Source organism: Hyla sarda, chromosome 3 (assembly GCF_029499605.1).
Source record: "Hyla sarda isolate aHylSar1 chromosome 3, aHylSar1.hap1, whole genome shotgun sequence".
NCBI lineage: Eukaryota > Metazoa > Chordata > Amphibia > Anura > Hylidae > Hyla > Hyla sarda.
The window spans coordinates 123,810,627-123,836,641 of NC_079191.1; the positions used below are offsets into that span (position 1 = coordinate 123,810,627).

General features: G+C 40.9%; 1 protein-coding gene across 9 annotated transcripts in view; it reads left to right on the forward strand.

Annotated features, from left to right (window-relative positions):
• Positions 1-26,015, forward strand: part of MBNL1 (muscleblind like splicing regulator 1) — a 235,480-nt gene that overhangs the window by 182,087 nt on the left and 27,378 nt on the right. For 5 of the 9 annotated variants that reach the window (XM_056564979.1, XM_056564977.1, XM_056564981.1 and 2 more), the window contains exons 3-6: positions 5,833-6,003; positions 14,199-14,390; positions 18,409-18,693; positions 23,118-23,375. In XM_056564979.1, coding sequence (XP_056420954.1) covers positions 5,833-6,003; positions 14,199-14,390; positions 18,409-18,693; positions 23,118-23,375 — 906 coding nt within the window. The remainder of the gene's footprint in view (positions 1-5,832; positions 6,004-14,198; positions 14,391-18,408; positions 18,694-23,117; positions 23,376-26,015) is intronic. The other 4 variants (XM_056564983.1, XM_056564982.1, XM_056564985.1 and 1 more) reach the window with 1 other exon arrangement.

The window sequence follows — 26,015 nt, forward strand, 5'->3', positions numbered from 1 at the left end:
GGTGTCCTGTAATATCTGGCAATAAGTCATCAGTTTCTTAAAGGGGTTTTCTTATCTGCCAATTTTTAGCTCTGCACAGAACCAAGCGTCCTCTCACTTTCTGCTTTAAGCAGGAAGGGCTCTTGCTTTGTGAATGACACTTCAGACACACTGCTTGTGTTCAAGCTACTAGCACTTTGCATGACTCACAGACACAGTACATCATGCACACAAGCAGAAGGACCTGAGTCGGAAGTGACACTGTTATGAACGCTGGAGCCGGCGCTTGGAGCTTGTTACATCATAGCCACACCCCTCATTATGCCACATCCCGCCCCCTCAATGAAAGTCTATGGGGGGGGGGGCGTGACGGCTGTCACGCCCCATCCCATAGACTTGCATTGAGGGGGCGTGGGCGTGACATCTTGAGGGGCGGGGCTATGTCATCACAAGCTCATGGTGCCAGCTCCAGCGTTGAGAACAGTGTGTTCCAAACACTGAGCAGTGGAGTACCCCTTTAATGGCTCTGAAAACTGTAGCAAATAATCTCAACTATTACTACAATTTACTTGTAACCAGAACATCCTTCCCCCAAGGGACAAACATATTAACAGGAATTGACAAATAGGGGCATTTTGGTTCAGATCTAGACCACAAATCTCTTCTCTATAGAAGGTACACTGTTACCTATAGCTGGTTACAAATTCTCTTTATGCAGTTTATTTACCTTTTGTACTGTCCTGAATATGAAATCTATAAACTGCTGTTTGGTCTTTTTCCAGAGGTTTTATCTCATGAGTCTGACTTGTGCAAATAATAACAATTCATCATTGTTAACCTCCTGTGCTGTGTGATAGATGTGCTCTTTGTTAATGTAGATCTGCTTTCAGGTTTAAGACATTACTGCTCTGGGGGGAAATATAGATGTTTTGTCACAAGTATTGCTTTTTTGGCTGGATTCAACTACAGCATGACAAAGCATTAATGTCTTTTCATCACCACATGCCCACTTACAATATAGAGCACTCGGCTCCAGAAATGAAGTGCGGGAGTCCGGTCCTAGAATTAATTAGTTTGTGTTTTTGCAAATTACAGAAAAATAGTAAAACAAATAGCTGCACAAACACACGGCTTGGTGTGCGACACTTACCAGGAGCGACGGGTAATGTGAAAGCTGCCAATATTCTCTACTGGAAATTGGGACAAATTAGATTACACTTCCACTCCATCCAAAAAACAAATGTATATACAGTATGACTCTGAGAAGCCTTGTCAGCCTTGTTCATGAGAAACAACTGATAAGTAATATAGTCTTTACTATGTCTACGTCTATGTCTTTACCATTAATCTGTAGTTACCTTTGTTATGCAAATTGACCCATCCAATAACGAGATTACATTGTTTTATTTACTTGGCAAATTAAGTCTAAAAGCCCACGGGGCATTCCCCTGGGTTACAAAAGCCCGGTATAGTTTAGCTTCTTTACTGTACAAGAATGTCCCTTGCCCACTTGTAAATGTCTACACTACATTGAATACGGTGGGACCAATTCTCCCAGCTGCCTCTAATGCTTAACATGATCACTTGAGGCATGTTTCACTGGGAGAAACAGACATTATTGTGCATTTAGTGTGTGTCTTTTATAAGTAGTGCAGATGTTTACAAGCGGGCACAATTGTGTTCCCAGATCTCTCATTACCTTTCATCTTTTTATTGAAGAAGATCTGCAGCCATAGACACTTATACCCTATCTGCAGGATACCGTATCCCGGCTCTGCCGTGGCTCTACCGTGCAGGAGGCATGACGCCGCGACCGACATGCCCCTCTATGTATCTCTATGGGAGAGGCGGAGATGAAGCTTTCGTGCATCCCCGCCTCTCCCATAAAGCTGTATTGAGGGGAGGTGTCGTCGACCTCTGAGAGGTCGACGACATGCGCATTAGCTGTTCAGAGCCACGGTAATGCCGGGTCCCCGTACAGGAGATTGTGGGGGGTCCCAGCGGTCGGACCCCCCACAATCAGACACTTATCCCCCATCCTGCAGATAGGGAATAAGTAGTACTCCTTTAAAATAGTATTACATCCATAGGTGAGTAAATTAAACACTGTGCGAAAACAAAGTTTCTTGCTGCAACATTATCATCCGTGTAAGTTTTTTTGGGGGACCAGCTTTTTCCTATCCCCACCTATCATGCACTTATGGAGTATCCACATTCCTGTGGCTATAGCATAAAAGACAACATGGGAATACCATGGGAATGCCTCTTCAGGCAAAGGCTACATGATGACTTTGGCCTTGCCTCATGTTGTATGAACAAGGATCACTGTGTTGTGTGCCTGCATTGCAGCTAATGTACATGAATGTGGTCATGCTAAGACTATAAAGTTGCTGAGACCATGACCAGAAATACATTCTGAATACATTTCTTGGAAATTTTGGGTTATTATAACATATTGCAATTGGAAAGCTTCTATTTTCATTAGGTGCACTACAGATACACAACACTGTGTTTAGCCTTAGCCTTATGCTGGATTGTCATGCCGAAGTTTATCAATCCAATTCAACCAATCTGTGGTTTCAGAAATTACTACCAGCTAAATCTTTATGGGACAGCCTGGTTAAAACTCGGTAGAATCTGGATGTTTATGGTTAAACACTCCTAAACATTAAAAGGGTGTTTCAAGATTAGAAAAAGAACAATTGTCATAAAAGAAATAAATAACCAAATAAATAAATAAATGAATGATAAATCTAATAAATAAATAAAAACAGTAGTCACTTCTTTAATAACTAGCTGATATTAAGACACTTGCAGTTGCTGCTGTTTTTTATTTTAAGATTGTTCTTGGTGTTTTTTTCCGACTTGACTTGTGTCTGTATGTAGCGTTGTCTAAATATATAGTATAATTTTTTTGAGCTTTACATTCTCCCTTTTTTTTAAGCCATAACGTTATACCTCTGGTAATGGCTATCTGTGTTAACCTGGCACAACCCGTTTCTGGAAACTGTATGACTGTAGAACCAACTCTCATGATATGACACAGAAATGAATAGACATTTGTTTAAGAAAAAAAGAAAGATTTTCTTTTACCCTTTTATTACCCTAAAACTAAATTGGTTTCTTAGCATATTACTGTAACACAGCTCAGTACAACCGCTTTCTTGTATGGGGCAGTAATAAAGTACCCATAGACTTCTATGGGGATCTAATCTGCCTCTTCATGCCTCCAATTTCATACAGAATTGTAATTGTAATTATAATGTTAATATTTTGAGATTCTGCACAACCTCCTACATAAGGTTCTTCCTTGTACATGAGGCCTTATAGATGTAAGCATTAGTCTACCTGTCACATTCTAAATGTAGTAACGTTCTTTACTTTTGTTCCTTTAATTGTACAAGCATATTTGTCATTTGAGCCGGAAGTATCTGTCATGTGAATTACTTATACTTCTGTACATAATGAAGCTTGTTCTGCATTCACGAGGAGTAGGAGAAGGCACTATCTGTCACATTGTATAAAGGTTTAGAACTTTAAAAAAAAAAGCATTTACAAACCATTTAATGGCTTTGACAGTATAATGGCAGACTAGAGCGTGGATTTATTATTGTGAAATATTAAAATATGAGCAAGACAATATCCAAATGAGTGACATGGAAAACATCTGCCTGCGTTCAACTGTCTTTTTCTTTTTCGATCTTCAAGAAATCTGAAACAAATTCACTTGCCTAGAAATATGAACAGCCAGATATAGTGTCTATAAAACAATTATCCACATGAAGGTTTAACCCCTTAAGGACTCAGCCCATTTGGATCTTAAGGACTCAGACAATTTTATTTTTACGTTTTCGTTTTTTCCTCTTCCCCTTCAAAAAATCATAACTCTTTTATATTTTCATCCACAGACTAGTATGAGGGCTTGTTTTTTGCGTGAATAGTTGTCCGTTGTAATGCCATCACTCACTTTATCATAAAATGTATGGCGCAACCAAAAAAATACTATTTGTGTGGGGAAATTAAAAAGAAAATTTAGCAAATTTTGGAAGGTTTTGTTTTCACGCCGTACAATTTATGGTAAAAATGACATGTGTTTTTTATTCTCTGGGTCAATACGATTAAAATTATACCCATGATTATACACTTTTCTATTACTGTCGCGCTTAAAAAAAATCGCAAACTTTTTAACCAAATTAGTACGTTTAAAATCCCATTATTTGGAAGACATTATAACTTTTTCATTTTTCCGTATAAGCGGCGGTATGAGGGCTAATTTTTTGCGCCGTGATCTGTACTTTTTATTAATACCATATTTGCTTATGCAAAACTTTTATTACATTTTTGATAAAAAATTTTTGGAACAAAATGCTATAAAAAAGCAGCTATTTTGGACTTTTTTTTTTTTTTTTTACGTTCACGCCGTTCACCGTACGGGATCATTTACATTTTATTTTAATAGTTCAGATATTTACGCATGTGGCGATACCAAATATGTATATAAAATATTTTTTTTTAATTTTTAGGGGTAAAATAAGGAAAATGGGACAATTTACGTTTTTATTGGGGGAGGGGTTTCTTCACAATTTTTACTTAATTTTTTTACTTTTTTTACATTTATTTTTACACTTTAATAGTCCCCATAGGAGACTATTTAAAGCAATCATTCGATTGCTAATCCTGTTCAGTGCTATGTATAGGACATAGCACTGATCAGGGTTATCGGTCATCTTCTGCTCTGGTCTGCGGGAAGGCAGATCAGAGCAGAAGACTCCCGGAAGGCAGCGGAGCCCGGTGAGGGGACCTCCGTCTGTCGTGCAAGATGATCGGATCACCGCGGCAGCGCTGCGGGCGATCCGATCATCCTGTTAAGTGACCGCGATGCTGCAGATGCCGTGATCGGTATTGATCACGGCATCTGAGGGGTTACTGGCGGACATCCGCGGGATCGCGGGTGTCCGCCATTACCGGCGGGTCCCTGGCTGCGATCCACAGCCGGGATCTGCCGCACATGATGCATGCATCGCTCTGATGCCAGCGGTTATGCTCAGAACGTAAATGTACGTCCTGGTGCGTTAAGTACCACGTCACCAGGACGTACATTTACGTCCTGCATCGTTAAGGGGTTAAATACATCCATCTATGTATAACCATCCATCTGCTCATTCGGGATTAAGTATTTATGTAGGCGGTCCTACTCAGTGATTGACAGCTATCTGGGTATAATTGTGCATATAGAGACAGCTGTCAATCACTGAGTAGGACCACCTACATGACTACTTAGACCAGAATGAGTAGAGATTTACTTGAATAAATGCAAAGTTATCCTGGAAATGTTCTCACAAAACCATATATCAATGTGCTCAGTTCCTCCTGCTCTATAACATGACTGCATGTTTAACATGACTGGTAACCATTAAAGAAGTTAAAGGGGTACTCCGCCACTAGACATCTTATAAGATGTCTGATCGTGGGGGGTCCCGCCATTGGAGAGCCCCGTGATCTTCGTGCCGGATGACTGACGATGTGGGGTGGAGGCTCGTGAAGTCACGGTCACGCCCCGCTCGTGATGTCATGGTCACACCCCCACAATGCAAGTCTATGGGAGGTGGCGTGACGATAGTCACGCCCCCTCCCATGGACTTGAATTGAGGGGGCGGGATGGGACGTCATGAGCGGGCGTGGCCGTCCTGTCTTGAGCCTCCGGCGCTGCACCCGACGCTCTAAACGAACACCGGGAGCAGCAGGGAACCCCCGCAATCAGACATCTTACCCCTTAAATGTTCTCTCAAGTTATAGAATTATATGGTACTTAACAACCAAATATAAATCTTATTTTTCTTTATTTTCTCTTAGGGTCGCTGTTCACGAGAGAATTGTAAATATCTCCATCCGCCACCACACTTAAAAACACAGTTAGAGATAAATGGAAGGAATAACCTGATTCAGCAAAAGAACATGGCCATGCTGGCCCAGCAAATGCAGTTAGCCAATGCAATGATTCCTGGTACTCAGCTCCAACCTATGGTAAGTCAATCACTATGTATATACCATGGAATGCATTTATATTCTTGTTTTTTTATATGTATTTAGCACTTATTTTTGTGTTAAAGGATAACTACGAGATTGAAAAATGTATCCCCTATCTTAAGGATAGGGGATAAGTTTCAGATCGCGGGGGTCCGACCGCCGGGGCCCCCCCCCCGTGATCTCCCGTTTGGGCCCCGGCTCTCTGGTTAGAGAGGGCGTGTTGACCACCGCACGAAGCAACGGCCAACACGCCCCCTCCATACACTGCTATGGGAGAGCCGGAAATTGCCGATTGCCGCGCTTCGGCTCTCCTATAGCAGTAAATGGAAGGCGCGTGTCAGCCGCCTCGTGCGGTGGTCAACATGCGCTCTCTATGGAGAGAGCCGGGGCCCCGTACAGGAGATCGATAAAATGTTCAATCCCGTAGTTCTCCTTTAATGATTGCAAAATTACTTAAAATCCTGTTTATAGTCTTTTAGAGCTCAGACCTTTATTTTACTCATATAAAGCTCTAAATCTTCTCCTCCGCTAGTTGCAAAGTTTAAGATCATCTGTCATCAGCATCGCCTGCATTATCCTGTTGGTATAGGCTTATAGTGCGGGTGATGCTGATAACAATGGTCTTTACTGTTTCCTAATATGTGGCTCAGTTCCTTTCATTATGTAAATAAAGTGGCACATGGGGCATTCCCTAGCCCCCAATGAGCCGCAACGTCTGAGTAAATGCCTCCTTATACATATTGATCTTCCTCGCCTCTGAAATCTCCATACCACCTATCATCATTGCAGGGAAGCAGTACATGCACAATTGCCGCTGACAGGAGGCATGAAGTGAAATCTTTCTGTTTGCCAGAGAGATTTCACAGGGGGGGGAGATCAGTACGTAAAAGAAGGGTGTTTACTCCAAGCCACTTTATTTGAATAATTGCTGGGAATAATAGAGGACTGGAGCCACGCATCAGGAAAAGATAAAGACCATTGTCAGCGCCATCCGCACTTTAAAGGGGTACTCCGGTGGAAAACTTTTTTTTTTTTTAAATCAACTGGTGTCAGAAAGTTAAACAGATTTGTAAATTACTTCTATAAAAAAATCTTAATTCTTCCAGTACCTATTAGCCGCTGAATACTACAGAGGAAATTATTTTTCTTTTGGAACACAGTGCTCTCTGCTGACATCTCTGTCCATTTTAAGAATTGTCCAGAGTAGGAGAAAATCTCCATAGTAAACATATGCTGCTCTGGACCGTTCCTAAAATGGACAGAGATGTCAGTAGAGAGTTCTGTGCTTGTGATGTCAGCAGAGAGCACTGTGTTCCAAAAAAGAAAATAATTTCCTCTGTGGTATTCAGCAGCTAATAATTACTGGAAGGATTAAGATTTTTTAAAAGAAGTAATTTACAAATCTGTTTAACTTTCTGGCACCTGTTGATAAAAAAAAAAAAAAAAAAGGTTTCCACCGGAGTACCCCTTTAAGTCTGTACCAATAGGATAATGTGGGTGATGCTAAAGACAGAAGTTGTATGAGATTAGAAGAACATGGCTGCCAGTTGAAAATAATTGCATTGCTACATGAAACACACCCTAGAAGAAAGCCTTGGTTTTGAATCTCATACATTTTCTTAAAAATATGGAGCATTTATTTATGGGTTGTGTCTAGTAATGCATCTCAGCTCTATTATTTTCATTGAAGGTGACATCAGAAACAACCCATTGACAGTAAGGGTACGTTCCCACACGGCGTATTTGCTGCGTATTTGCTGCTGCGTATTTTATTTTCCCTGTTGAAGTCAATGGGTAGGAAAATACTCAGCACCAAATACGCAGCAAAATACGCTGTGTGGGAATGTACCCTAAGGGTACGTTCCCACACGGCGTATTTTGCTGCGTATTTGCTGCGTATTTGGTGCTGCGTATTTTCCTACCCAATGACTTCAACATAGAAAATAAAATACGCAGCAGCAAATACGCAGCAAATACGCCGTGTGGGAATGTACCCTAATAGTTATTTTTGGAAGGTATTAGCCATGTGTTTTTTATTCTGAACAACCCCTTTACAAGAGACTTCTCAATATAGGAAGCAAATAGTTTGAGGTTGGATTTCCACTAAACAGTTTTTTTTTTTTTTTTTTTTTTTTTGGGGGGGGGGGGGGGGGGGGGCTACCACTGCAGTTTTTGAGCCAAAGGTGGAAGTGGATAAATCAGGAATGAGAAGTATAAACATTTAATTAAAAAAAAACACTTCTGGCTTTGGCTCAAAAAGTGCAGTGGTAGTTTTCCAAAAAAAAACTGTCAAGTGAAAATCCATCATATGGGTAGGGTCACATGGGGGGAGATTTATCAAAACCTGTGCAGAGGAAGAGTGGTGCAGTTGCCCATAGCAACCAATCAGATTGCTTCTTTCATTTTCCACAGGCCTCTAAAGAGGCCTGTGGAAAATGAAAGAAGCAATCTGATTGGTTGCTATGGGCAACTACACCACTCTTCCTCTGCACAGGTTTTGATAAATCTCCCCAATGGAGTGTATCCACAGTGTATTTCATGCTGCGGATGTGCTGATGGTAGTTACAAGAACAAGCTCCCTGCTCTAGCCAGGTAGCTCTTTGTGTCTGCTCATAGTGACGGATTCCTGCTGCGCATCTGCTACAAGCAGGCACTGAGCCTACAGTGGCAAATCGCCACTACAAGTGGACACACAGAGCTACCCGGCTGCAGTAGCTCTTGTGATTGCTGTGGGTACCCTAAAGGGGTTTTATCAAAACGTACCTATTTACTATCACTTATCTGATCAGAAGGGGTTCCACACCACTGGAAATCCCACAATCATGAGAATGAAGCTATAGTTGAGTATGTGCATTGTGGCTGAGTGCGAAAGATAGCAAAGTACAGCACTAGGCTATGTTTGGGAGTCCTATAGAGTTTGAATGTAGAGTCAATGTTCATGCTTGGATGCTGCTCCAACAGGAGAACTCATTGGACCCCTACTGATCAGACACCTGTTATCTATTAATGTGTAAGTGATAAGGCCCCACTGAATTCAACAGTAACAGTATAAATCTGGATGAAGTTTTTTCTCCCTAGCCATGGCAGCAGAATTCCTATATTTAACTCTTGAGTTAATGACTGAGCGAGCTTAATATCAGGCAGCATCTTAAAGGTCACTGTAAGGCACTTTATTTCTGTTTACTCGCGTCACTGTGTCACTGTGGGGTGTGCAAAACATCCCAACAAAACTAAGAAGGAATTCAGCTCTGGGTGTGGGATGTAAAATAGCACAGACAATGCATGGAGACCATTACTGACAGCCGCCTTTTACATATGAAAATATAACTAATTAATACAATTAAAGGAAAGACATTGAAACAATCAAACACTATACAGCAGCATTGTTTGTTTATGCAGAATATCTGTCATAGGCTGGGTTCACACATTGTGAAATGAAAAGTAAAATAGGTATAAAATGGTCATATTTTTATTAATTTTTTTCAATTAATGTGTTTTATTAATGGGGTCAGTTTTACAAAATCTGTTGTGTCAGGAATGGGGGAAGGAAAATCCCCATACTTACCTAGCCCTGGTCTTCTGCAGCTCCTCTTCGGCTCCCTGATTTTCTGTCTTTTTCCTGCTTCCAAGATGAGTGGCCTGCTGCAGGACCTGCCAGCTCAGCCAGTCACTAACCACAGTGGTGTCCTGTCTCAGCCAGTGATAAGCTGTGCAGGCAGGTCCAAATGCTGCATACAGAGCCAAAAGAGAGCAGCAGGGAAACAGCAAGGCAGAGTGGCTGGGTAAGTATGTTTTTTTTTTTTTTTTTTAATTCCATCCAAGTCCCATTGTAGACGTTTCTCAGAAGTTCTGCACCAAATCCTAAAAACAATGCAGCAAAGCACCATGAGCTGCACCTAGCACAGAGCAACAAAACTAAGCAATTTTTTGTGCAAGCCCCTAGATTGCACAAAAATTTGTGATTTTTATGCCCTTTCATGTCTTTTGTGCCATTTTTTTTTAAATGGGTAGGGCTTAGCACAAAAGGGCAGAGCCTCGTGGCCTGCCAAATTTACTACAATTTATGCCAGAGAACTGGTGTAAGTTGTGGTTGAACAAATGTGCCAAACGCAACACCAGAGGGATTTTAGCTATAGGACATCTTTCTTATGTGAATTTGTTGAAAAACAAATAACACTTTGGTGACATTGAACCTCGCTGCCCTCGCTACTAATGGTGGACATCAGCTGATGCACAGCATTAACCCTTCAGATGCTGAGATCAACATGCATCTCCCGAGCCTTTTCCTGCCTTTTCCTTCAATCATATCTTAAAGGGGTACTCCGGTGGGAAACTTTTTTTTTTTTTTTTATCAACTGGTGCCAGAAAGTTAAACAGATTTATAAATTACTTCTATAAAAAAAAATCTTAATCCTTCCAGTACTTATTAGCTGCTGAATACTACAGAGGAAATTATTTTCTTTTCAGAACACAGAGCTCTCTGCTGAATCATGAGCACAGTGCTCTCTCCTGACATCTCTGTCCATTTTAGGAACTGACCAGAGCAGCATATGTTTACTATGGGGATTTTCTCCTACTCTGGACAGTTCTTAAAATGGACAGAGATGTACTGAGCTCGTGATGTCAGCAGAGAGCTCTGTGTTCCAAAAAGAAAATGATTTTCTTCTGTAATATTCAGCAGCTAATAAGTACTGGAAGGATTAAGATTTTTAAATAGAAGTCCTTTACAAATAACTTTCTTGCACCAGTTGATTTAAAAAAAAAAAGTTTTTCACCGGAGTACCCCTTTAATGCAGATACTCATTTTTGACATATTACTTTTATATCGTGGAAGATTATCTTTATACTATTTAATAATATAAACATCCAAGAAGAAGAAAAACAGGATTATTATATGTTAGATCTCTATATTACAAATATGATGTGCAAATGAGAAGGCTCTGGAACATGAGACTATTTATCTGTAAACAGACATAGTGCAAACTTGTGTGGAAGTGGTTGGATCTCTGCCTAGCATTTAATACAATCTCTAACTTTTACTTGACTCTTGAAGAGAACAGGGAGTTCCAGATTCTAGAGGGTAGAATGTGATGTGTGGTATCTACCGCTACCTAATATCTTACATTCTTTTCAACCCTGGACACCCAGATTGATGATTCATGATAGGTCTCCTTCCAATTCTTACTGAAATGCCATGTAATGTCTAGGGGGGGGGGGGGGGACTCATGTCTCTAGAATCCCGTTGAACAGGGCGTGGACACTTGTTTGCTTCTGTATGTAATGAAGGAGAATATTAGAGATGAGCGAACTTACGGTAAATTCGATTCGTCACAAACTTCTCGGCTCGGCGGTTGATGACTTATCCTGCATTAATTACTTCAGCTTTCAGGTGCTCCGGTGGGCTGGAAAAGGTGGATACAGTCCTAGGAAAGAGTCTCCTAGGACTGTATCCACCTTTTCCAGCCCACGGGAGCACCTGAAAGTTGAACTAATATATGCAGGAAAAGTCATCAACTGCCGAGCTGAGAAGTTCTTGACGAATCGAATTTACTGTAAGTTCGCTCGTCTTTAGAGAATATCTCTGTAATATTGCATTCCAATTACCAGGATATGTTTTTATTTTTTTATTTTTTATTTTTCTCTCAATTTTTATTTATTTATTTATTTATTTTTTTATTTTTAAACAAAAAGGGTACAAAAGAAAAAAGGAGGGAAAGGGGGAGGGGAATCACATATCACCGCAGAAATACAAGAATATACATTGGAATATACAAATCGTATCATCCATCAACAATGACATGGTGTGTGCAAGAACATCATCCATATGGGTAGAGGAGTAATACCAGGATCTGTTTTATTACATATGTATCCAAGAGACAAAACCTCCATACTATATGCCTCCATATAAATTAAAAGACATGCTAACGTACAGGATTGAATTGTACTTCTGCAACATGTATGCAGCTATAATACAGTCCTGGAATGAATATCTTTTCCATGTTGTTCTTTACTTTGGTTGGACGTCAATTATTCATATTTGTGACCTGTTGAGTTTGTTTGGTTCTTGTTGCTCTCCTGACATCATGTACAAAGTGTTCAATGTGGTAAACAGAAATAAGGATGTATTCACACTGGGGGAGATTTATCAAAACCTGTGCAGAGGAAAACTTGCCAAGTTGCCCATAGCAACCAATCAACTTGCTGCTTTCATTTTTAAATAGACCTGTGAAAAATGAAAGAAGCAATCTGATTGGTTGCTATGGGCAACTGAGCAAGTTTTCCTCTAAACAGGTTTTGATAAATCTCCCCCACTGTGTTTTCCCCAAGGCGAAATGGGTGAAATGTATTACTTCTCCAAAAGGTCTTATTTTCAGACGAAGGCTTGGAGCCCAAAAGAGCATCCTTTTGACCTTCACCTGGTGGTCACGATATCTTAAAACATTAAGTATGATATAGTGTTATAGTCTTCCCTTTTCTTTAAATCAAATCCAGTGGGGGGGGGGGGGGGGGGAACAAGAAACATCTGGGACAGAAAAGCTCAGAATGCATTTGTTCAATGGATTAATAGTCTATAGATGACAGATAAAAAGAAAAGAAAGAGCGTTCCATAGCGTAATACCGCAGGTATAGGGTCCACAAATGTAGTAGAAAATGCCCTTACCAAGTGCGGTTGTGTAGGCTCACACACAACAGTGGTCAGAGTGAGTGAGAGACAGGTCCAGTCTGCAGCCTTCCCATCCGAGCAAGATAATGGCAGGAGGAGACTTCTGGATGTGGAGGGATTCAACGGCGCTGACCAGGAGCAGATACGTCAGGTAGGTAGGAAGGTAGATTTATTAAAACAATGCAACGCGTTTCACCGCAGGTGCAGCCGCACCTGCGGTGAAACGCGTTGCATTGTTTTAATAAAGCTACCTTCCTACCTACCTGACGTGTCTGCTCCCGGTCAGCGCCGTTAAATCCCTCCACATTCAGAAGTCTCCTCCTGCCATAGATGACAGATGACACTGTTAGGCATTTGTGGCAAGTAGACATGTAGTCAGTCCAAATTTTTTTAAATTTATTTCATATATACTTTGCACACTCGGTTGACCTGATTACAACAATGTTTTTACCTCCTTACTATGCCCCTCTATTCCCAACATATGGAAGTTTAACTATTTGGTTCACTATCTGCACTTCTCACTGAACAGTCAGATGGGCAGCAACTTTTTTTGCAAAATGGGGTGTGAACACTAACCTCAGAAGGTTTAAATAGGACCTTTATAATTACACACATCCCCCTCCAGCCCCCCCCCCCCCCCCCCCCGAACATGATTCATGCCCCATTTTTGTACAACAAAGCCCCCACCCGTCTGAGTATTGAGGGAAAAATGCAGATAGCCAACCAAATAGTAAAAACCCTATCTTGAGTCAGGGGGTACAGCAGGAAAGTAAAAAGTAAGCACACTGGTGGAATCAGGGCACCCAAGACTACACAGAGATATTAAAAACCCAGGTCTTTAGCTAACCACATGTGTATGTTGGCACCTTACCTGGCAGATTTGTTAAAGGGGTTATCCGCCTAAAGGATAGGGGATAAGATGTCTGATCGCGGGGAGCCTGCCACTGTGACCCCCCGCGGGGCTGCATCTCCAGTTACAGAAAGCTCTTTGTTTCCAGGACTGGTGGGGATGTAACGCCACGCACACTTGTGACATCACACCACGCCCCCTCCATTAATGTATAGGGGGAGTGATGGCTGTCACGCCCCCTCCCATAGACATGAATGGAGGGGGCGTGACATTGCATAACGTCCTCAGCTCCGGAAACAAGGAGCTTTCCGAGACTGGAGACGCAGCCCCGCATGGAATGTGGATACTGCTCTTTGGCCGGGTTACCCCTTTAAACAGAATCCAAGTACCCCGTATGAAGCTAGTCTAAACCCAGGACTCAAGTTTGCAGGAACGCATGGGAACAGAGCTCCTGCATTTTTTCCACAGCAGGAACACTGTTCCTAGTAGCAGAAGTTCTGCAGGACCAGCTCTTGATTGGAAATCTTGGGTGAGTTCCCGCACTTTTTTGTTAGGACTTGACCCCTGTCTAAACCTGATGCCCTAAACACATCATTTTGGTTTTATGAGATTTCATTGTTTTAAATGAAGCAAATACCACATTACCATGTTGCCTTCATAGTATATTGTCTTTTGCAGCCAATGTTCTCAGTCACACCAAGCCTAGCCACCAATGCAACAGCAGCCTTTAATCCATACCTGGGGCCGGTATCACCGGGCCTTGTACAAGCTGAAATCCTTCCTTCGGGACCAATGCTTGTTGCTGGAAACCCTGGAGTTGCAGTGCAGTCAGCTGCCGCACAGAAGTTGATGAGAACCGACAGATTGGAGGTATGAACTATGTAACACACTGTACATCTCCAGCCATGTGAATGTAATATTGGGAATGAGCTGCCGTTTGTCAATGAAACAAATACAAAGCCTGAATTCTGAATAAATAGAATTCAAATACTGTAATAATAATAGGACATAACCGGAGTAATAACCTTCTCTTTACTTACTCAGATGCAGTGAAGACCTGGAATCACTATAAGCTCTTATTAATGACATATTAAGCATTCTTAACCCCTTATGTGCCATTAAGCTAACCAAAGACTTTACCTTCACTTGACCTAATTTTCTACTCTGTAACTTTTCTATCCACATTCTAATTGCTTTCAGTTGCAGTCATCTGTTTCATGCTGTGAAGACAACAGATTACCTTGGTTGCCAAGTGATAGTAACCAAGGTGTATTCGTCAGAGAGTCCTTGAATATGCAGTTTTGTTACATCACATATCAGGTCCAGATGTAGCAGAACTGAACTTGTCATTTTACTCTTGTGCACCATAAGAGCTTGTTGTTTTGGCCAATTGTTTTAAAATGATAAACACACATATTTGGTAATGTTTCAGCTATTTAGACTTTAAGTCTCTAGAATTTATAAGTGTATCACACCTGCTTATCTTTTTAGAATTCTACTTGGGTTGTCAGAATGGAGTTTACACGTGGTACATGATCTGTCTTTATTTTTAGCTAAAACCAGGAGAAAATTTGGTTTTGGCTAAACATATTAACCAAATTGCTATATGTGAACCAAAGCTTCTGCCTATAGACTTATTCAGAAATGATAAAACTACTCATGGCCCATGCACACTACAGATTTTCTACTAAGAATTAGGGGAATGATTAGCATATATATATATATATATATATATATATATATATATATATATATATTTAAAACATGACCAGGCTGCCTCCTTAAACAACAGCAAAAATAACTATACTTACCTCTCCCTACTTCCCTGTAGCCATCGGTGTCGCTGTTCCTGTTCTCTGTTGTGCTCCACTTCCTGATGCCTTGGCCCATATCGACAGGGTGCCGTTCAGCCAGTTACCACTGCAGCTAGTGATTAGCTGAGCAACAATGTTAAAAGCTAATCCCAGCCCCCGGTTTCCGATGAACATTTTTTCGATAAACATGTTCATTCTTTTGGCTCAATTTCTCCCTAAAAAGCTCATTCTCAATAGGATTTTTATTTCTGTGGAAAATTCTGCATAAAATGAATTTCGGTTTCAGGCAGTGCTGAATTTCTGTAGGGTGTATGGGCCCTAAGACATGTTCACTTCTCATTAAAGGGGTTGTGTGGTTAAATGTTTTAATGCCCCCAACCTGCCTAATAATAATAACAAAAACGTAGCTCGTATATCAGGGTACCCCATCTTTGTCTAGTCTCTGCTGACAGTCTGCTTCCCGAAAAATGATGAGATAAAGAAGCACTCAGCCAATCACTGGCCACAGTGGTGTACCGTCTTAGCCAGTGATTGGCTGAGCCGTGCTGTGGTGTCACGTCTACAGGTTCAGAGGGCCGGAAGCTACACGGGAGTGGAGTAAGGTGAGTTAAAGTGCTTGTTATTTTATCAGGTAGGTTGGGGACAACAGGAAAATAATACATTTTACAGGATAATCCATTAAAAGTTTAATGACAAAATGTTGCAACAGGACACTGAAAATGAGACATATGCTACTTTAATACTCCCAAGAAAATAAAGCAAACAGTGAATATTAAATATGTGCACTTATGACAAACTCAGCTCTGTCACACCACGCTCTCTCGTGACGCCACGTCACACCCCCTCCATTTATGTCTAGGGTAGGGGGCGTGACGGCTACCACGCAACCTCCCTTAGACATGAATGGAAGGGGTGTGGCATGACGTCACGAGGGGGCGTGGCATGACATCACATCTACAGTCCACACATCCACACGTCTGCATAGAATGCTGGTGCTGCACGGAGATCGCGGGGGGTCCCAGTGGTTGGCCCCCATGATCAGACATCTTATCCCCTATCATTGGGATAGGGGATAAGATGTATTTGGCCGGAGTACTATATTAATAGTCTATGGATTGAGGGAAAATGTTATACACACTTTTCTCCCTCGCTTCTCCCCTTCACAGCCATGTGAATTTACTTTCGTAACCAGGCTCAAAGGTTCAGTGGGCACATGTGACCCCCATTTCCTCAATATAGGGTTATACCATTCATGTCATCTTTATAGCAAACATATACAAGCAAGTGTTTTGTTATAGGTGAGTCATCCTGCTATTGGATAAAACCTTTATGAAACTAAATGTTGTAGATCAGATATTATAAATATTATGATTATTATTCGTTCTTTGTCAGTTTCCATGGTGTGATAATATCAACTTCAGTAACTTTCTGTAGCTTTGTGCTCAATTCCTCTTAAAACTATTTCTTTATTCCACTGGTCAAGCAGATACATTGAATGTATATCATTCCAAGCAGCAGATCCCAAGTTCTGTTTGTTAGTGATGACGGTGGGAACTTCAGCTGTAGTGTCCAAAAACATAGAGGATCTACTGTTTGGAATGATACTACAAGACTGACATTGTGAAAGAGATAATTCACCTAGGTGTGGGGTTATGACTTACTTTACTTTGATTTTGGAAGAGAGATTATTTTTTTCCATGTTATCATACACTTTACGCTTGACATTTTCCCTTTTCATAATACTTCCTGAAGCTCAATCCTCAATGTTTGGATCACCTTTCCACTTCCTAATGATAAACTCTACTTTTCATTGTAGCAATACTTAACCACTCATCCGTTCTCCATTTTTCCGCTTCCAGTTTTCTCTTCTTTAGATGAACATGTAAGGCAAGCATGTGACATTTTGGGCTGCTGCAGTACTTTATCATTTTCAGCTGACATTTCTGGTTTCAACTTCATCAACTTCAATTTAACAATAGGCAAAATTGAGTTTTGTTCCAGATTGTAGCTTCCCAAGACAAAAAAAAGTGCACTTATATCAGAAAAGCAGCAAGGATTTACTTTCCACAATGGATATGTTCAATAAATAAATAAATAAATAAACATAAACACAAAAGCTTTGATCAGTCATGGTCTCTGTATCTAGGCCCATACTGATCTCTAGATATAACCAGATGAAGGGTACAGATGTGTGCTTCACTCCCTGACTCACCGCTCAACCTGACAGGAGATGGGCTTCATAGACTTATATTTGAGCTCATCTCCTGCAATGAGTCAGATTGACCACCGAGCTGGGGAGTGAAGTGCACACCTGCAGCTTTACCTGTCTATGTATAGAAATCAGAGAGGGTCTCAGCACAGAGACCCTGACCTATAAAAAAAATCTCTGTGTGACTTGTCAAAAGTTAAATATTAAAAATGTTTGAAATGATAATAATGCTTAAAGATATTGTCCAAAGAAAGAAGATAAGATTGTAAGAAAGTTGTTTAGTACCTAAAGAGGATGTATTCAAAGATGGCATAGCACAGGTACAAACCGTTGCCTTTATTCCAGGCTAAGTTGCTTTATTAGAATGTAATTTCTTTACCTTAGTAGCAGATTGTACTATATAAATTACTATACATAAAGATTGAAGTAAACCTTTGAAATTACATAGAAAAACTGTTGTTGTTTAATCCACTTGAACAACTCTGTTTGATCAATGCCTTAAGGACCTCCTTGGTTCTGCTGATTGGTGGAGGACCTTCACTAGTCATACACTGATACATAGATCTAAGTTGTCAAGTAAATGTTGTGATCACTTTTAGTTATTTATTGATTGTTTCTTATTGTAAAGAGTAAATATAGTGAGAGTCCTATATTTATAGAGTGTACATAGTAAAACCATTCAGGAATATGCTTTATTGGCTTTCTCTTGCATGCTTTATTGTCATTGACTCTGTATGTTGATTTCATTATTTTTCTTTCGCCATGACATGCCTCTGCATTTGCAGCCACAGCGTGCTCACTTTTGCTATGTTGTTGGTGGAAGGACTGGCTGGAATGGAAACTGAAGTCCTCTTTTTATTCACAGGCCAGCTACAATCAGGCAGCTGCACTACGAGCTTCCCCACGTTGCCCAACCAATGACCTCAACCCTGATCTGGAGGGAGCACCCTCTTTATGGGTGAGAGGTAATTCAGTCTCCATGCCAGCTCAATCCTGGAGCTCTCCAGAGCAGAGACTGCCAGTTGTGCCAAATTATGTGTGGTGGTTTTATGATGTGGACGCCTGCCCTCTGGGAAGTGAGCTGAGACCAGCAAACTCATTTCACTTAGGACATCAAGCTGGACTTGACCCCCGGTCTCAGAAGAGAAAGGCGAGTGTTTCTCACCGTGTCTAGTACACCATACTATTTCTATCTTTCTGACTTCTGTACAAGCTTGTAGTCCATGGCATTCATTGTGACCACATGGACTCTTCTAACACTGATTGTATTCATTCTGTTTTATACTGCTGCTTTCTCTTCCCCATTTCGGTTCATCCCATTACTTCTTCTCTCTGGTGTTTACATAACCAAACCTTATTTCCAAGGCAATATCTTCCATATTCCTCTCCGCTAACAACTCTGGTCCATTATTTTTTTTCTTTTAAGTCTTACATTCCATAGCCTTTTGATAAGTGTTTTTGTTCAGTGTCTTTATCAAAATCCATGTCAAAGTAATAATCATTCATTACCCACCTTGCTTGTTACATAGTGATATCCACAGTCTAAGATAAGTTTGTCTTCCCCTGGCTATAATTCTTGTTTAACATTTAGCTTTGGATTACAAATAGTGTCATAGAACAATATATCTGTCTGACAATGTAAAGTGCTCTATTCATATTGCCAGGGGATGATCTGCTTACTATTTCTGTTGGCCTTAAACTGAGCACTGTAAATTCAGCAACAAGCCTATACATTACACTGTTTGTATTTTCATTAAATGCAGCACAAAGGCAGATGGTATCCCTGGAGTGGGATTCTGGGAGCTCAATCTTATTGCAATTATATAGAATATGCTTTCGTAATCAGGCCTGGCCCAAGAAAACCTATGTTTGCTTTCCTGAGTGGTATGAATGCATACACTATATCATGGCACCAGAATGAATAGACAATCGTTCTATTAAAGAAACACAGGAAGATGACATCAGCTGGAGAATCCGAACGGGCTGTTTTTTTTTAAAACTTTTCTCACTCATTTCTTAAGTTCTATCTATCTATCGTATATCTATCTATCCATCCTATATCTATCTATCCCATATCTATCTATCTATCTATCTATCTATCCCATATCTATCTATCTATCTATCTATCCATTATATATCTATCTATCCCATATCTATCTATCTATCTATCTATCTATCTTATATCTATCTATCTATCTATGTATCTATCTATGTATCCCATTTCTAGCTATCAATCTATATGTCTGTCTGTCTGTCTGTCTGTCTGTGGTTTTTAAACTTCTCTCACTCACTTCTCTCACTCACTCACTCTATCTATCTATCTATCTATCTATCTGTCTCTCTATCTATCTATCAGCGATGAAAACATGGCAGCACTCCAAAAGTATGGTGAATGGTGGCTTTATTATCACTAGAAAATGTACAGCAACGTTTCGGCCACCTGAGGTGGCCGAAATGTCGCTGTATATTTTTTGGTGATAATAAAGCCACCATTCACCATAATTTTGGAGTGCTGCCATGTTTTCATCACTGCTGTATCTCTAGGGACCTAGGGCCAGGGTCCAACCACAGCCTGCACCCACCCACTTGAGTTTGAGTGCTGCTCCACCTGCTATCTATCTATCTATCTGTCTGCATGTCTATCTATCTATCTATCCATCTATCTATCCTCTATCTATCAATCTATCTATCTATCTATCTATCTGTTTATCTATCCATCCCACATCTGTCTATCTACCTGTCTGTCTATCTATCTATCTATATATCTATCATCTATCTATCTATCCTCTATCTGTCTGTCTATCTATCCATCCCACATCTGTCCATCTACCTGTCTGTCTGTCTATCTATCATCTATCTATCTATCTATCCTCTATCTGTCTGTCTATCTATCCATCCCACATCTGTCCATCTACCTGTCTGTCTATCTATCTTTCTATCTATCTATCTATCTATCTATCTATCTATCTATCTATCTATCATCTATCCATCCCATATCTGGCTGTTTATTTTATCCCTTATCTACTATTGTGGCAAGTGCTCCTCACAGAGTCGGGACAAGAGAAAGGAGATTGTGGGGGGGCCCCAATGGTGGAACCCCATGCGATCAGACACTTATTCCCTATCCTGTGGATAGGGGATATGTTGTATTTCACTGGACTACGTGTAACAAAAGAAAACAGTTAGATCAGCTCACCCGGTATTATTCATATCCAGCACAACCTCTCCTTGTGGAAGCTCGAGAACAGACACTGAGGCTGGGTCAGGTGGTTTGATTGCAGACAGAGAAAATGGGTTTCCGGCTCCCAACTCAGAGTAAAAATTTTCAAGTTTATTGCAAATAAGTAAAATCCAAGTACAGCATAGAAAAAAGGGGAATTAAAATAAAAGAACACTAACGAAATATACCAACGCGTTTTGACTTATTAATAAGTCTTAGTCATGGCTAAACCCATTTTCTCTGTCTGCAATTTCACTGGACTACCCCTTTAATACTTATATTATATAGTATATAGTTTACCAAGACATTGTGGACATGTGTATGCTTACAACTTTATGGAAACAGTTTGGACTTAACCCTTTTCTGTTCCAGCATAACTGTGCCCCAGGGCACAAAGAAAGATCCATAAAAGCATAGTTGGAGGTTTGGTGTGGAGGAACATGACTGGCCATACACAACCCTGGCTATTGACCAAAATTCACACAAATACACTCCAAAATCTTATAGAAAGTCTTCCCAGAAGAGTAGAAGCTGTTATAACTGCAACGGGCACTAATTCCATATTATAGCCTATGGGTTTGGAATGGGAAGTCCTTCAATTTGTGCAGTTGACCCCTTATAACAATGTTTCCCAACCAGTGTGGCTTCTGGCTGTTGTAAAACTACAACAACCAGCAGGCTCGGACAGCCTTCGGGAGTTTGGAAGTTGTAGTTGTGCAACAGCTGGAGGCACCCTGGTTGGGCAACCAGGTTAATCCTTATAGGATTATTCAAATATTATGGTTTATATAGTAAAACTTGTTACATTATACTACTATATTACTTATGTAACAATTGATGTAATTGACCATAATATAACTGCATGCATGGTAAAAATCAGCAGTTTAAGGCTAATATCTTATATATCTATAGCACATACAGTGACTATGATTGACAGTCCTTTGCTATCGACATTGATAAAGAGATACCATTAAAATGAATGGAAATAAGCCTCACAGGACTTAAATGTAAACATGCAACATAAATAATAAATATAAATATACACAATGTAGTGGAAAGAATAATAAAGTATAGCTTTATAATCTATGTAAGTCTAAGGGTGTGTTCCCACCGCCGTCTGTCCCCGTTTTTTTCCCCCCGTTTAGGTTCTGTTGTTGCTGCTTGTAACAGATTACAAACAGTTGTAAAATAATCCAATTTTTTTACAATCCTTTCACATACTTTTGCACCCGTCTGCACTCATTTCTGTTTTGTTTTTGTTCTTTTATGGGAGAAAAGACGGTGCATGCAGTATTTTTTCTCCCGTCAAAAAAACGGAAGAAAAATAAGATACAGTAAATTTAACATTGAAGTCTATGGAAAATGGATGATTCTTTAAAGGGGTATTCTGGGCAAAAACATTGTATTCCCTATCCAAAGGATATCTGATCGTGGGGGGCCTGCTGCTGAGACCCCCCACAATCTCCCTACAGCACCCACATTCTATGCGGGGAATGCGTCTCTAGTTTCGTAAACCTCCGGGTTTTCGGGACTGGGAATGTGATGTCACGCCACGCCCCCTCCATTCATGTAACATCACGCCCCCTCCCATAGACATGAATGGAGGGGGCGTGGCATGATGTCACATCCCCCGTACCGGAAACCTGGAGGTTTCCGAAACTGGAGATTCAGCACCCGCATAGAATGCAGGTGCTGCAGGGAGATCGCGGTCAGACACCTTATCCCTTTCCGTTATTGTCCTTTTTTTTTTTTTTTTTAAGTATGTTTTTTTTTTTTTGACGGGAGAAGAACGGGACGGGTTTAGATGGCCGTGTGAACGCAGCCTAAGCAGGACAAGCGCTGCTGCTATCACACTTGTCAAAGTTCTTACATTATTTAGGGTTCAGTATATATCACTTTAGCTAAGGGACGACAATCGGTTGTTATATATGAACCACTAGGTTTGTTGGCATTGGGAAACCATGATAAACCTAAAGGTAAAGCCACTTTATTCTTTATTTAGACATTTGTATTGATTTTCTTTGCAACGGTCTCCTTTTTCTCAAACAAAATATGAAAGTTTTGCAGAAGGCTTAGAGCTCCCTCTAGAGGCAGTCTATGCAGCATGCAGTTTTTCCTTATTTCTGATTCATTCACTCCAGTGAATTAGAACAGCATTGTATGAGCCAATAGTTTCTGTGCACTATTTTATTTTATTATTGTTTTCTGGAAAGTGTTTTCCATTAGATATTTAGAGTATATTTTATTGCATTAAATGAGGAAATACTGTACAGCACAAATGCATTGGTTACCCTTTATTTCGGTGTTTGCGGTTGTAGCCAACCAGGTAATGCTTTCTACCAATGTGTTTCCAGGTATGTCGAGAATACCAACGTGGCAACTGTAACAGGGGAGAGAATGAATGCAGGTTTGCCCACCCAGCTGAGAGTGCAATGATCGACACCAATGATAACACCGTCACTGTGTGCATGGATTATATTAAAGGAAGATGTTCACGGGAAAAGTGCAAATACTTTCACCCCCCTGCACATTTGCAAGCCAAGATAAAGGCTGCACAATACCAGGTCAACCAGGCTGCCGCTGCTCAGGCAGCAGCAACCGCAGCAGCCATGGTAAGTCTACGCTGTCCACGGTGAGGGAGTAGTAGTAGTGTCTCTTATGCTGCATTATGGGAAAAGAATACAGATATAGGAGCACTGGATTAGTAAGATGTAGCGGAGCTGAGCTCATTGGTCATCATTTTTTGTGTAAGCTAGCCTTTTACTTTAAGAAACCTTACCATGCACAGGCAATAAACTTAGACTGATTTAGCTCTGCTACATCTGTAATGCATATTTTGTGCATGAAATTATGTCTATAATATTTATAAGCTGTATTTATAAGTTGTACTGCAGTGTTTTTCAAACAGTGTGTCACCACCTGTTGCAAAACTACAACTCCCAGCATGCCTGGACAGCCTTCGGCTGTCCGAGCATGCTGGGAGTTGTAGTTTTGCAGCAGCTGGAGACACAATCTTTGGAAAACACTGCCTTAGTGAGTCCAATAGTGTTCATTAACCTGTGGCTCTCTAGCTGTTTCAGAATTGCAACTCTGACTATGCCCTTACCAGGGCCAGCTCTGCCTATAGGCAAAATAGCAGTATACAGTGGAAAAAGGCGGAGGTGGTGCCAGGTGCTGTGTAGGTCTTTAGCCGGTAGATGTAGGTACCCTGGTGGAGGGTAGCGTATCCCTTGCCGGAGGTGGTAGCTTGGTATGCAGGCCTGCAGTGTGTGGACGGAGCCCAGAAGGTGGGTCCGTATTAAGAATGCAGAAAAACAGAAAAAAAGCTGCGGTGGCGCTCCCAAGGAAATAACCCAACTTCGTGGGTATTGGTATAAAATAAATTAAATGATTTCTTTTTACAGCATAAAGGAAAAAAAAAAAAAAAAATATATATATATATATATATATATATAAAGCAAGACGCGTTTCGGGAGTCACAGCTTCCTTTTTCAATTGCAGGTAGCTGTAGTTACAGCCACCTGCAATTGAAAAAGGGAGCTGTGACTCCCGAAACGCATCTTGCTTTATATATATATTTTTCCTTTATGCTGTAAAAATAAATAATTTAATTAATTTTATGCCAATACCCACGACTTCGGGTTATTTTCTTTGGAGCGCCACCACAGCTTTTTTTCTGTTTTTCTGTATAGGCAAAAAAGGCAGCCGCCTAGAGCCCCCTCTTGATGTGGGGCACTGCTCTGCCTGCCACAAGAAAGTTAGCCAACCAGCATCCAAACCAAAAGCTCAGCCAGCAGCATGAGAGGGAGTTTTTTTTTACAGTGCGTCACTCCAGTAGTGAACTAATTACATGAGGAGGGGGCTTGTTACAGTGTGTCACCCCAGTAGTAAGGTGGGGCGTGTCAAAGGGCAGGCCAATGGGCAGAGTCAAGGGGGCGGCAAAATTAGCTTTTGCCTTTGGGTGACAAAAATTCTTCCACCAACCCTGGCCCTGACAGCTAAATGATAGGAGTTGTAGTTTTGCAGTTGCTTTAGTGATACAGGTTAGAGAACATTGCTTGAGCAGAATGTATACGTTATACTTATATATGTCATTGCCTGATATATGGTTATGGAGTACTGTATGTGAATATACAACTTTTCTCTAATGCCGATAATGCATACGGCTGTGTCTTGCGCGGGGTAATATCTTATTCTGTCCTTTGTGCCGTACACTATATCGTTTAAGTAACATTTTCAGCAGCAAAAGCCATAACACAAAGACAAATAGGATAGCTTGCTTTGACAGCTTTATTATGATAACCTATTGGGCAATATAACACTGCAGGAGGAGGCGGAGTGCCTAAGCTGTATGATACTAATGTATTATGTCCCATGTTCTTTCTTGCCTCCCGTAACACTCGCACACAGGTCATCGGAATTAAGATAGATGTTAAACTCTGTAAATGACTCTTGGGAATTTTGGTGGCTTCATTTGGAACCGTCAGTGTCCTCAGATGACTTCTTAGCAATTCCATTAATAGGTTTTATAGAGCAAGTTATTATTAATATATTTATTTTTTTTCCCAACTTGAAGCTAGTCCAAGTCTGAGATATTAATCTTCTCTGGCCAGGCTATTAGCTGCTCCTCTGTGTGTTTGGTTGAGCATGGAACTCACCAGAACTTCTTAACACTTCAATCTCAATAGAAAACTCCAGGAAAAAAGGTTGCTTTGAAGATAACACCTGCACTGTACAAACAGGTCTTAAATGTATTAAAGTAGAACACTGAGCAAAAACTGAAAATGTCTTCATCCCTTAACCTTCTCTTCCGGTCCCAAAGTGTTATCTGGAATTCTGTACTGTGGACATATCCAGGGTCTTCTTTCTCCTTCCTGCCTTCCCTGACTTGGCCCACCCTCACCTAAACTCGAATTTTATTAGAAGGAATCTATGAAGGGGTACTCTGCCCCTAGAAATCTTATCCCCTGTCCAAAGGAATCTCTTCCCCCCACCGCGATCTCCGGGCTGGCACCCCAGCGTTCTGAATATTTATGTTCAGAACGCTGGCTTTGCTAAACTGTGGGCAGCTGTGGTCATCACGCTCCCTCCATTAACGTCTATGGGAGATCTAAGGAGGGGGCATGATGGCTGAGGTCGCTTGTCCGGCACAGAGCAGAGTTTGATCCGTGCATATGGATTACTGGGGTGCGGGAGATTTCAGGGGGTCCCACCAGCCAGACCCCTCATGGGATCAGACATCTTATCCCCTA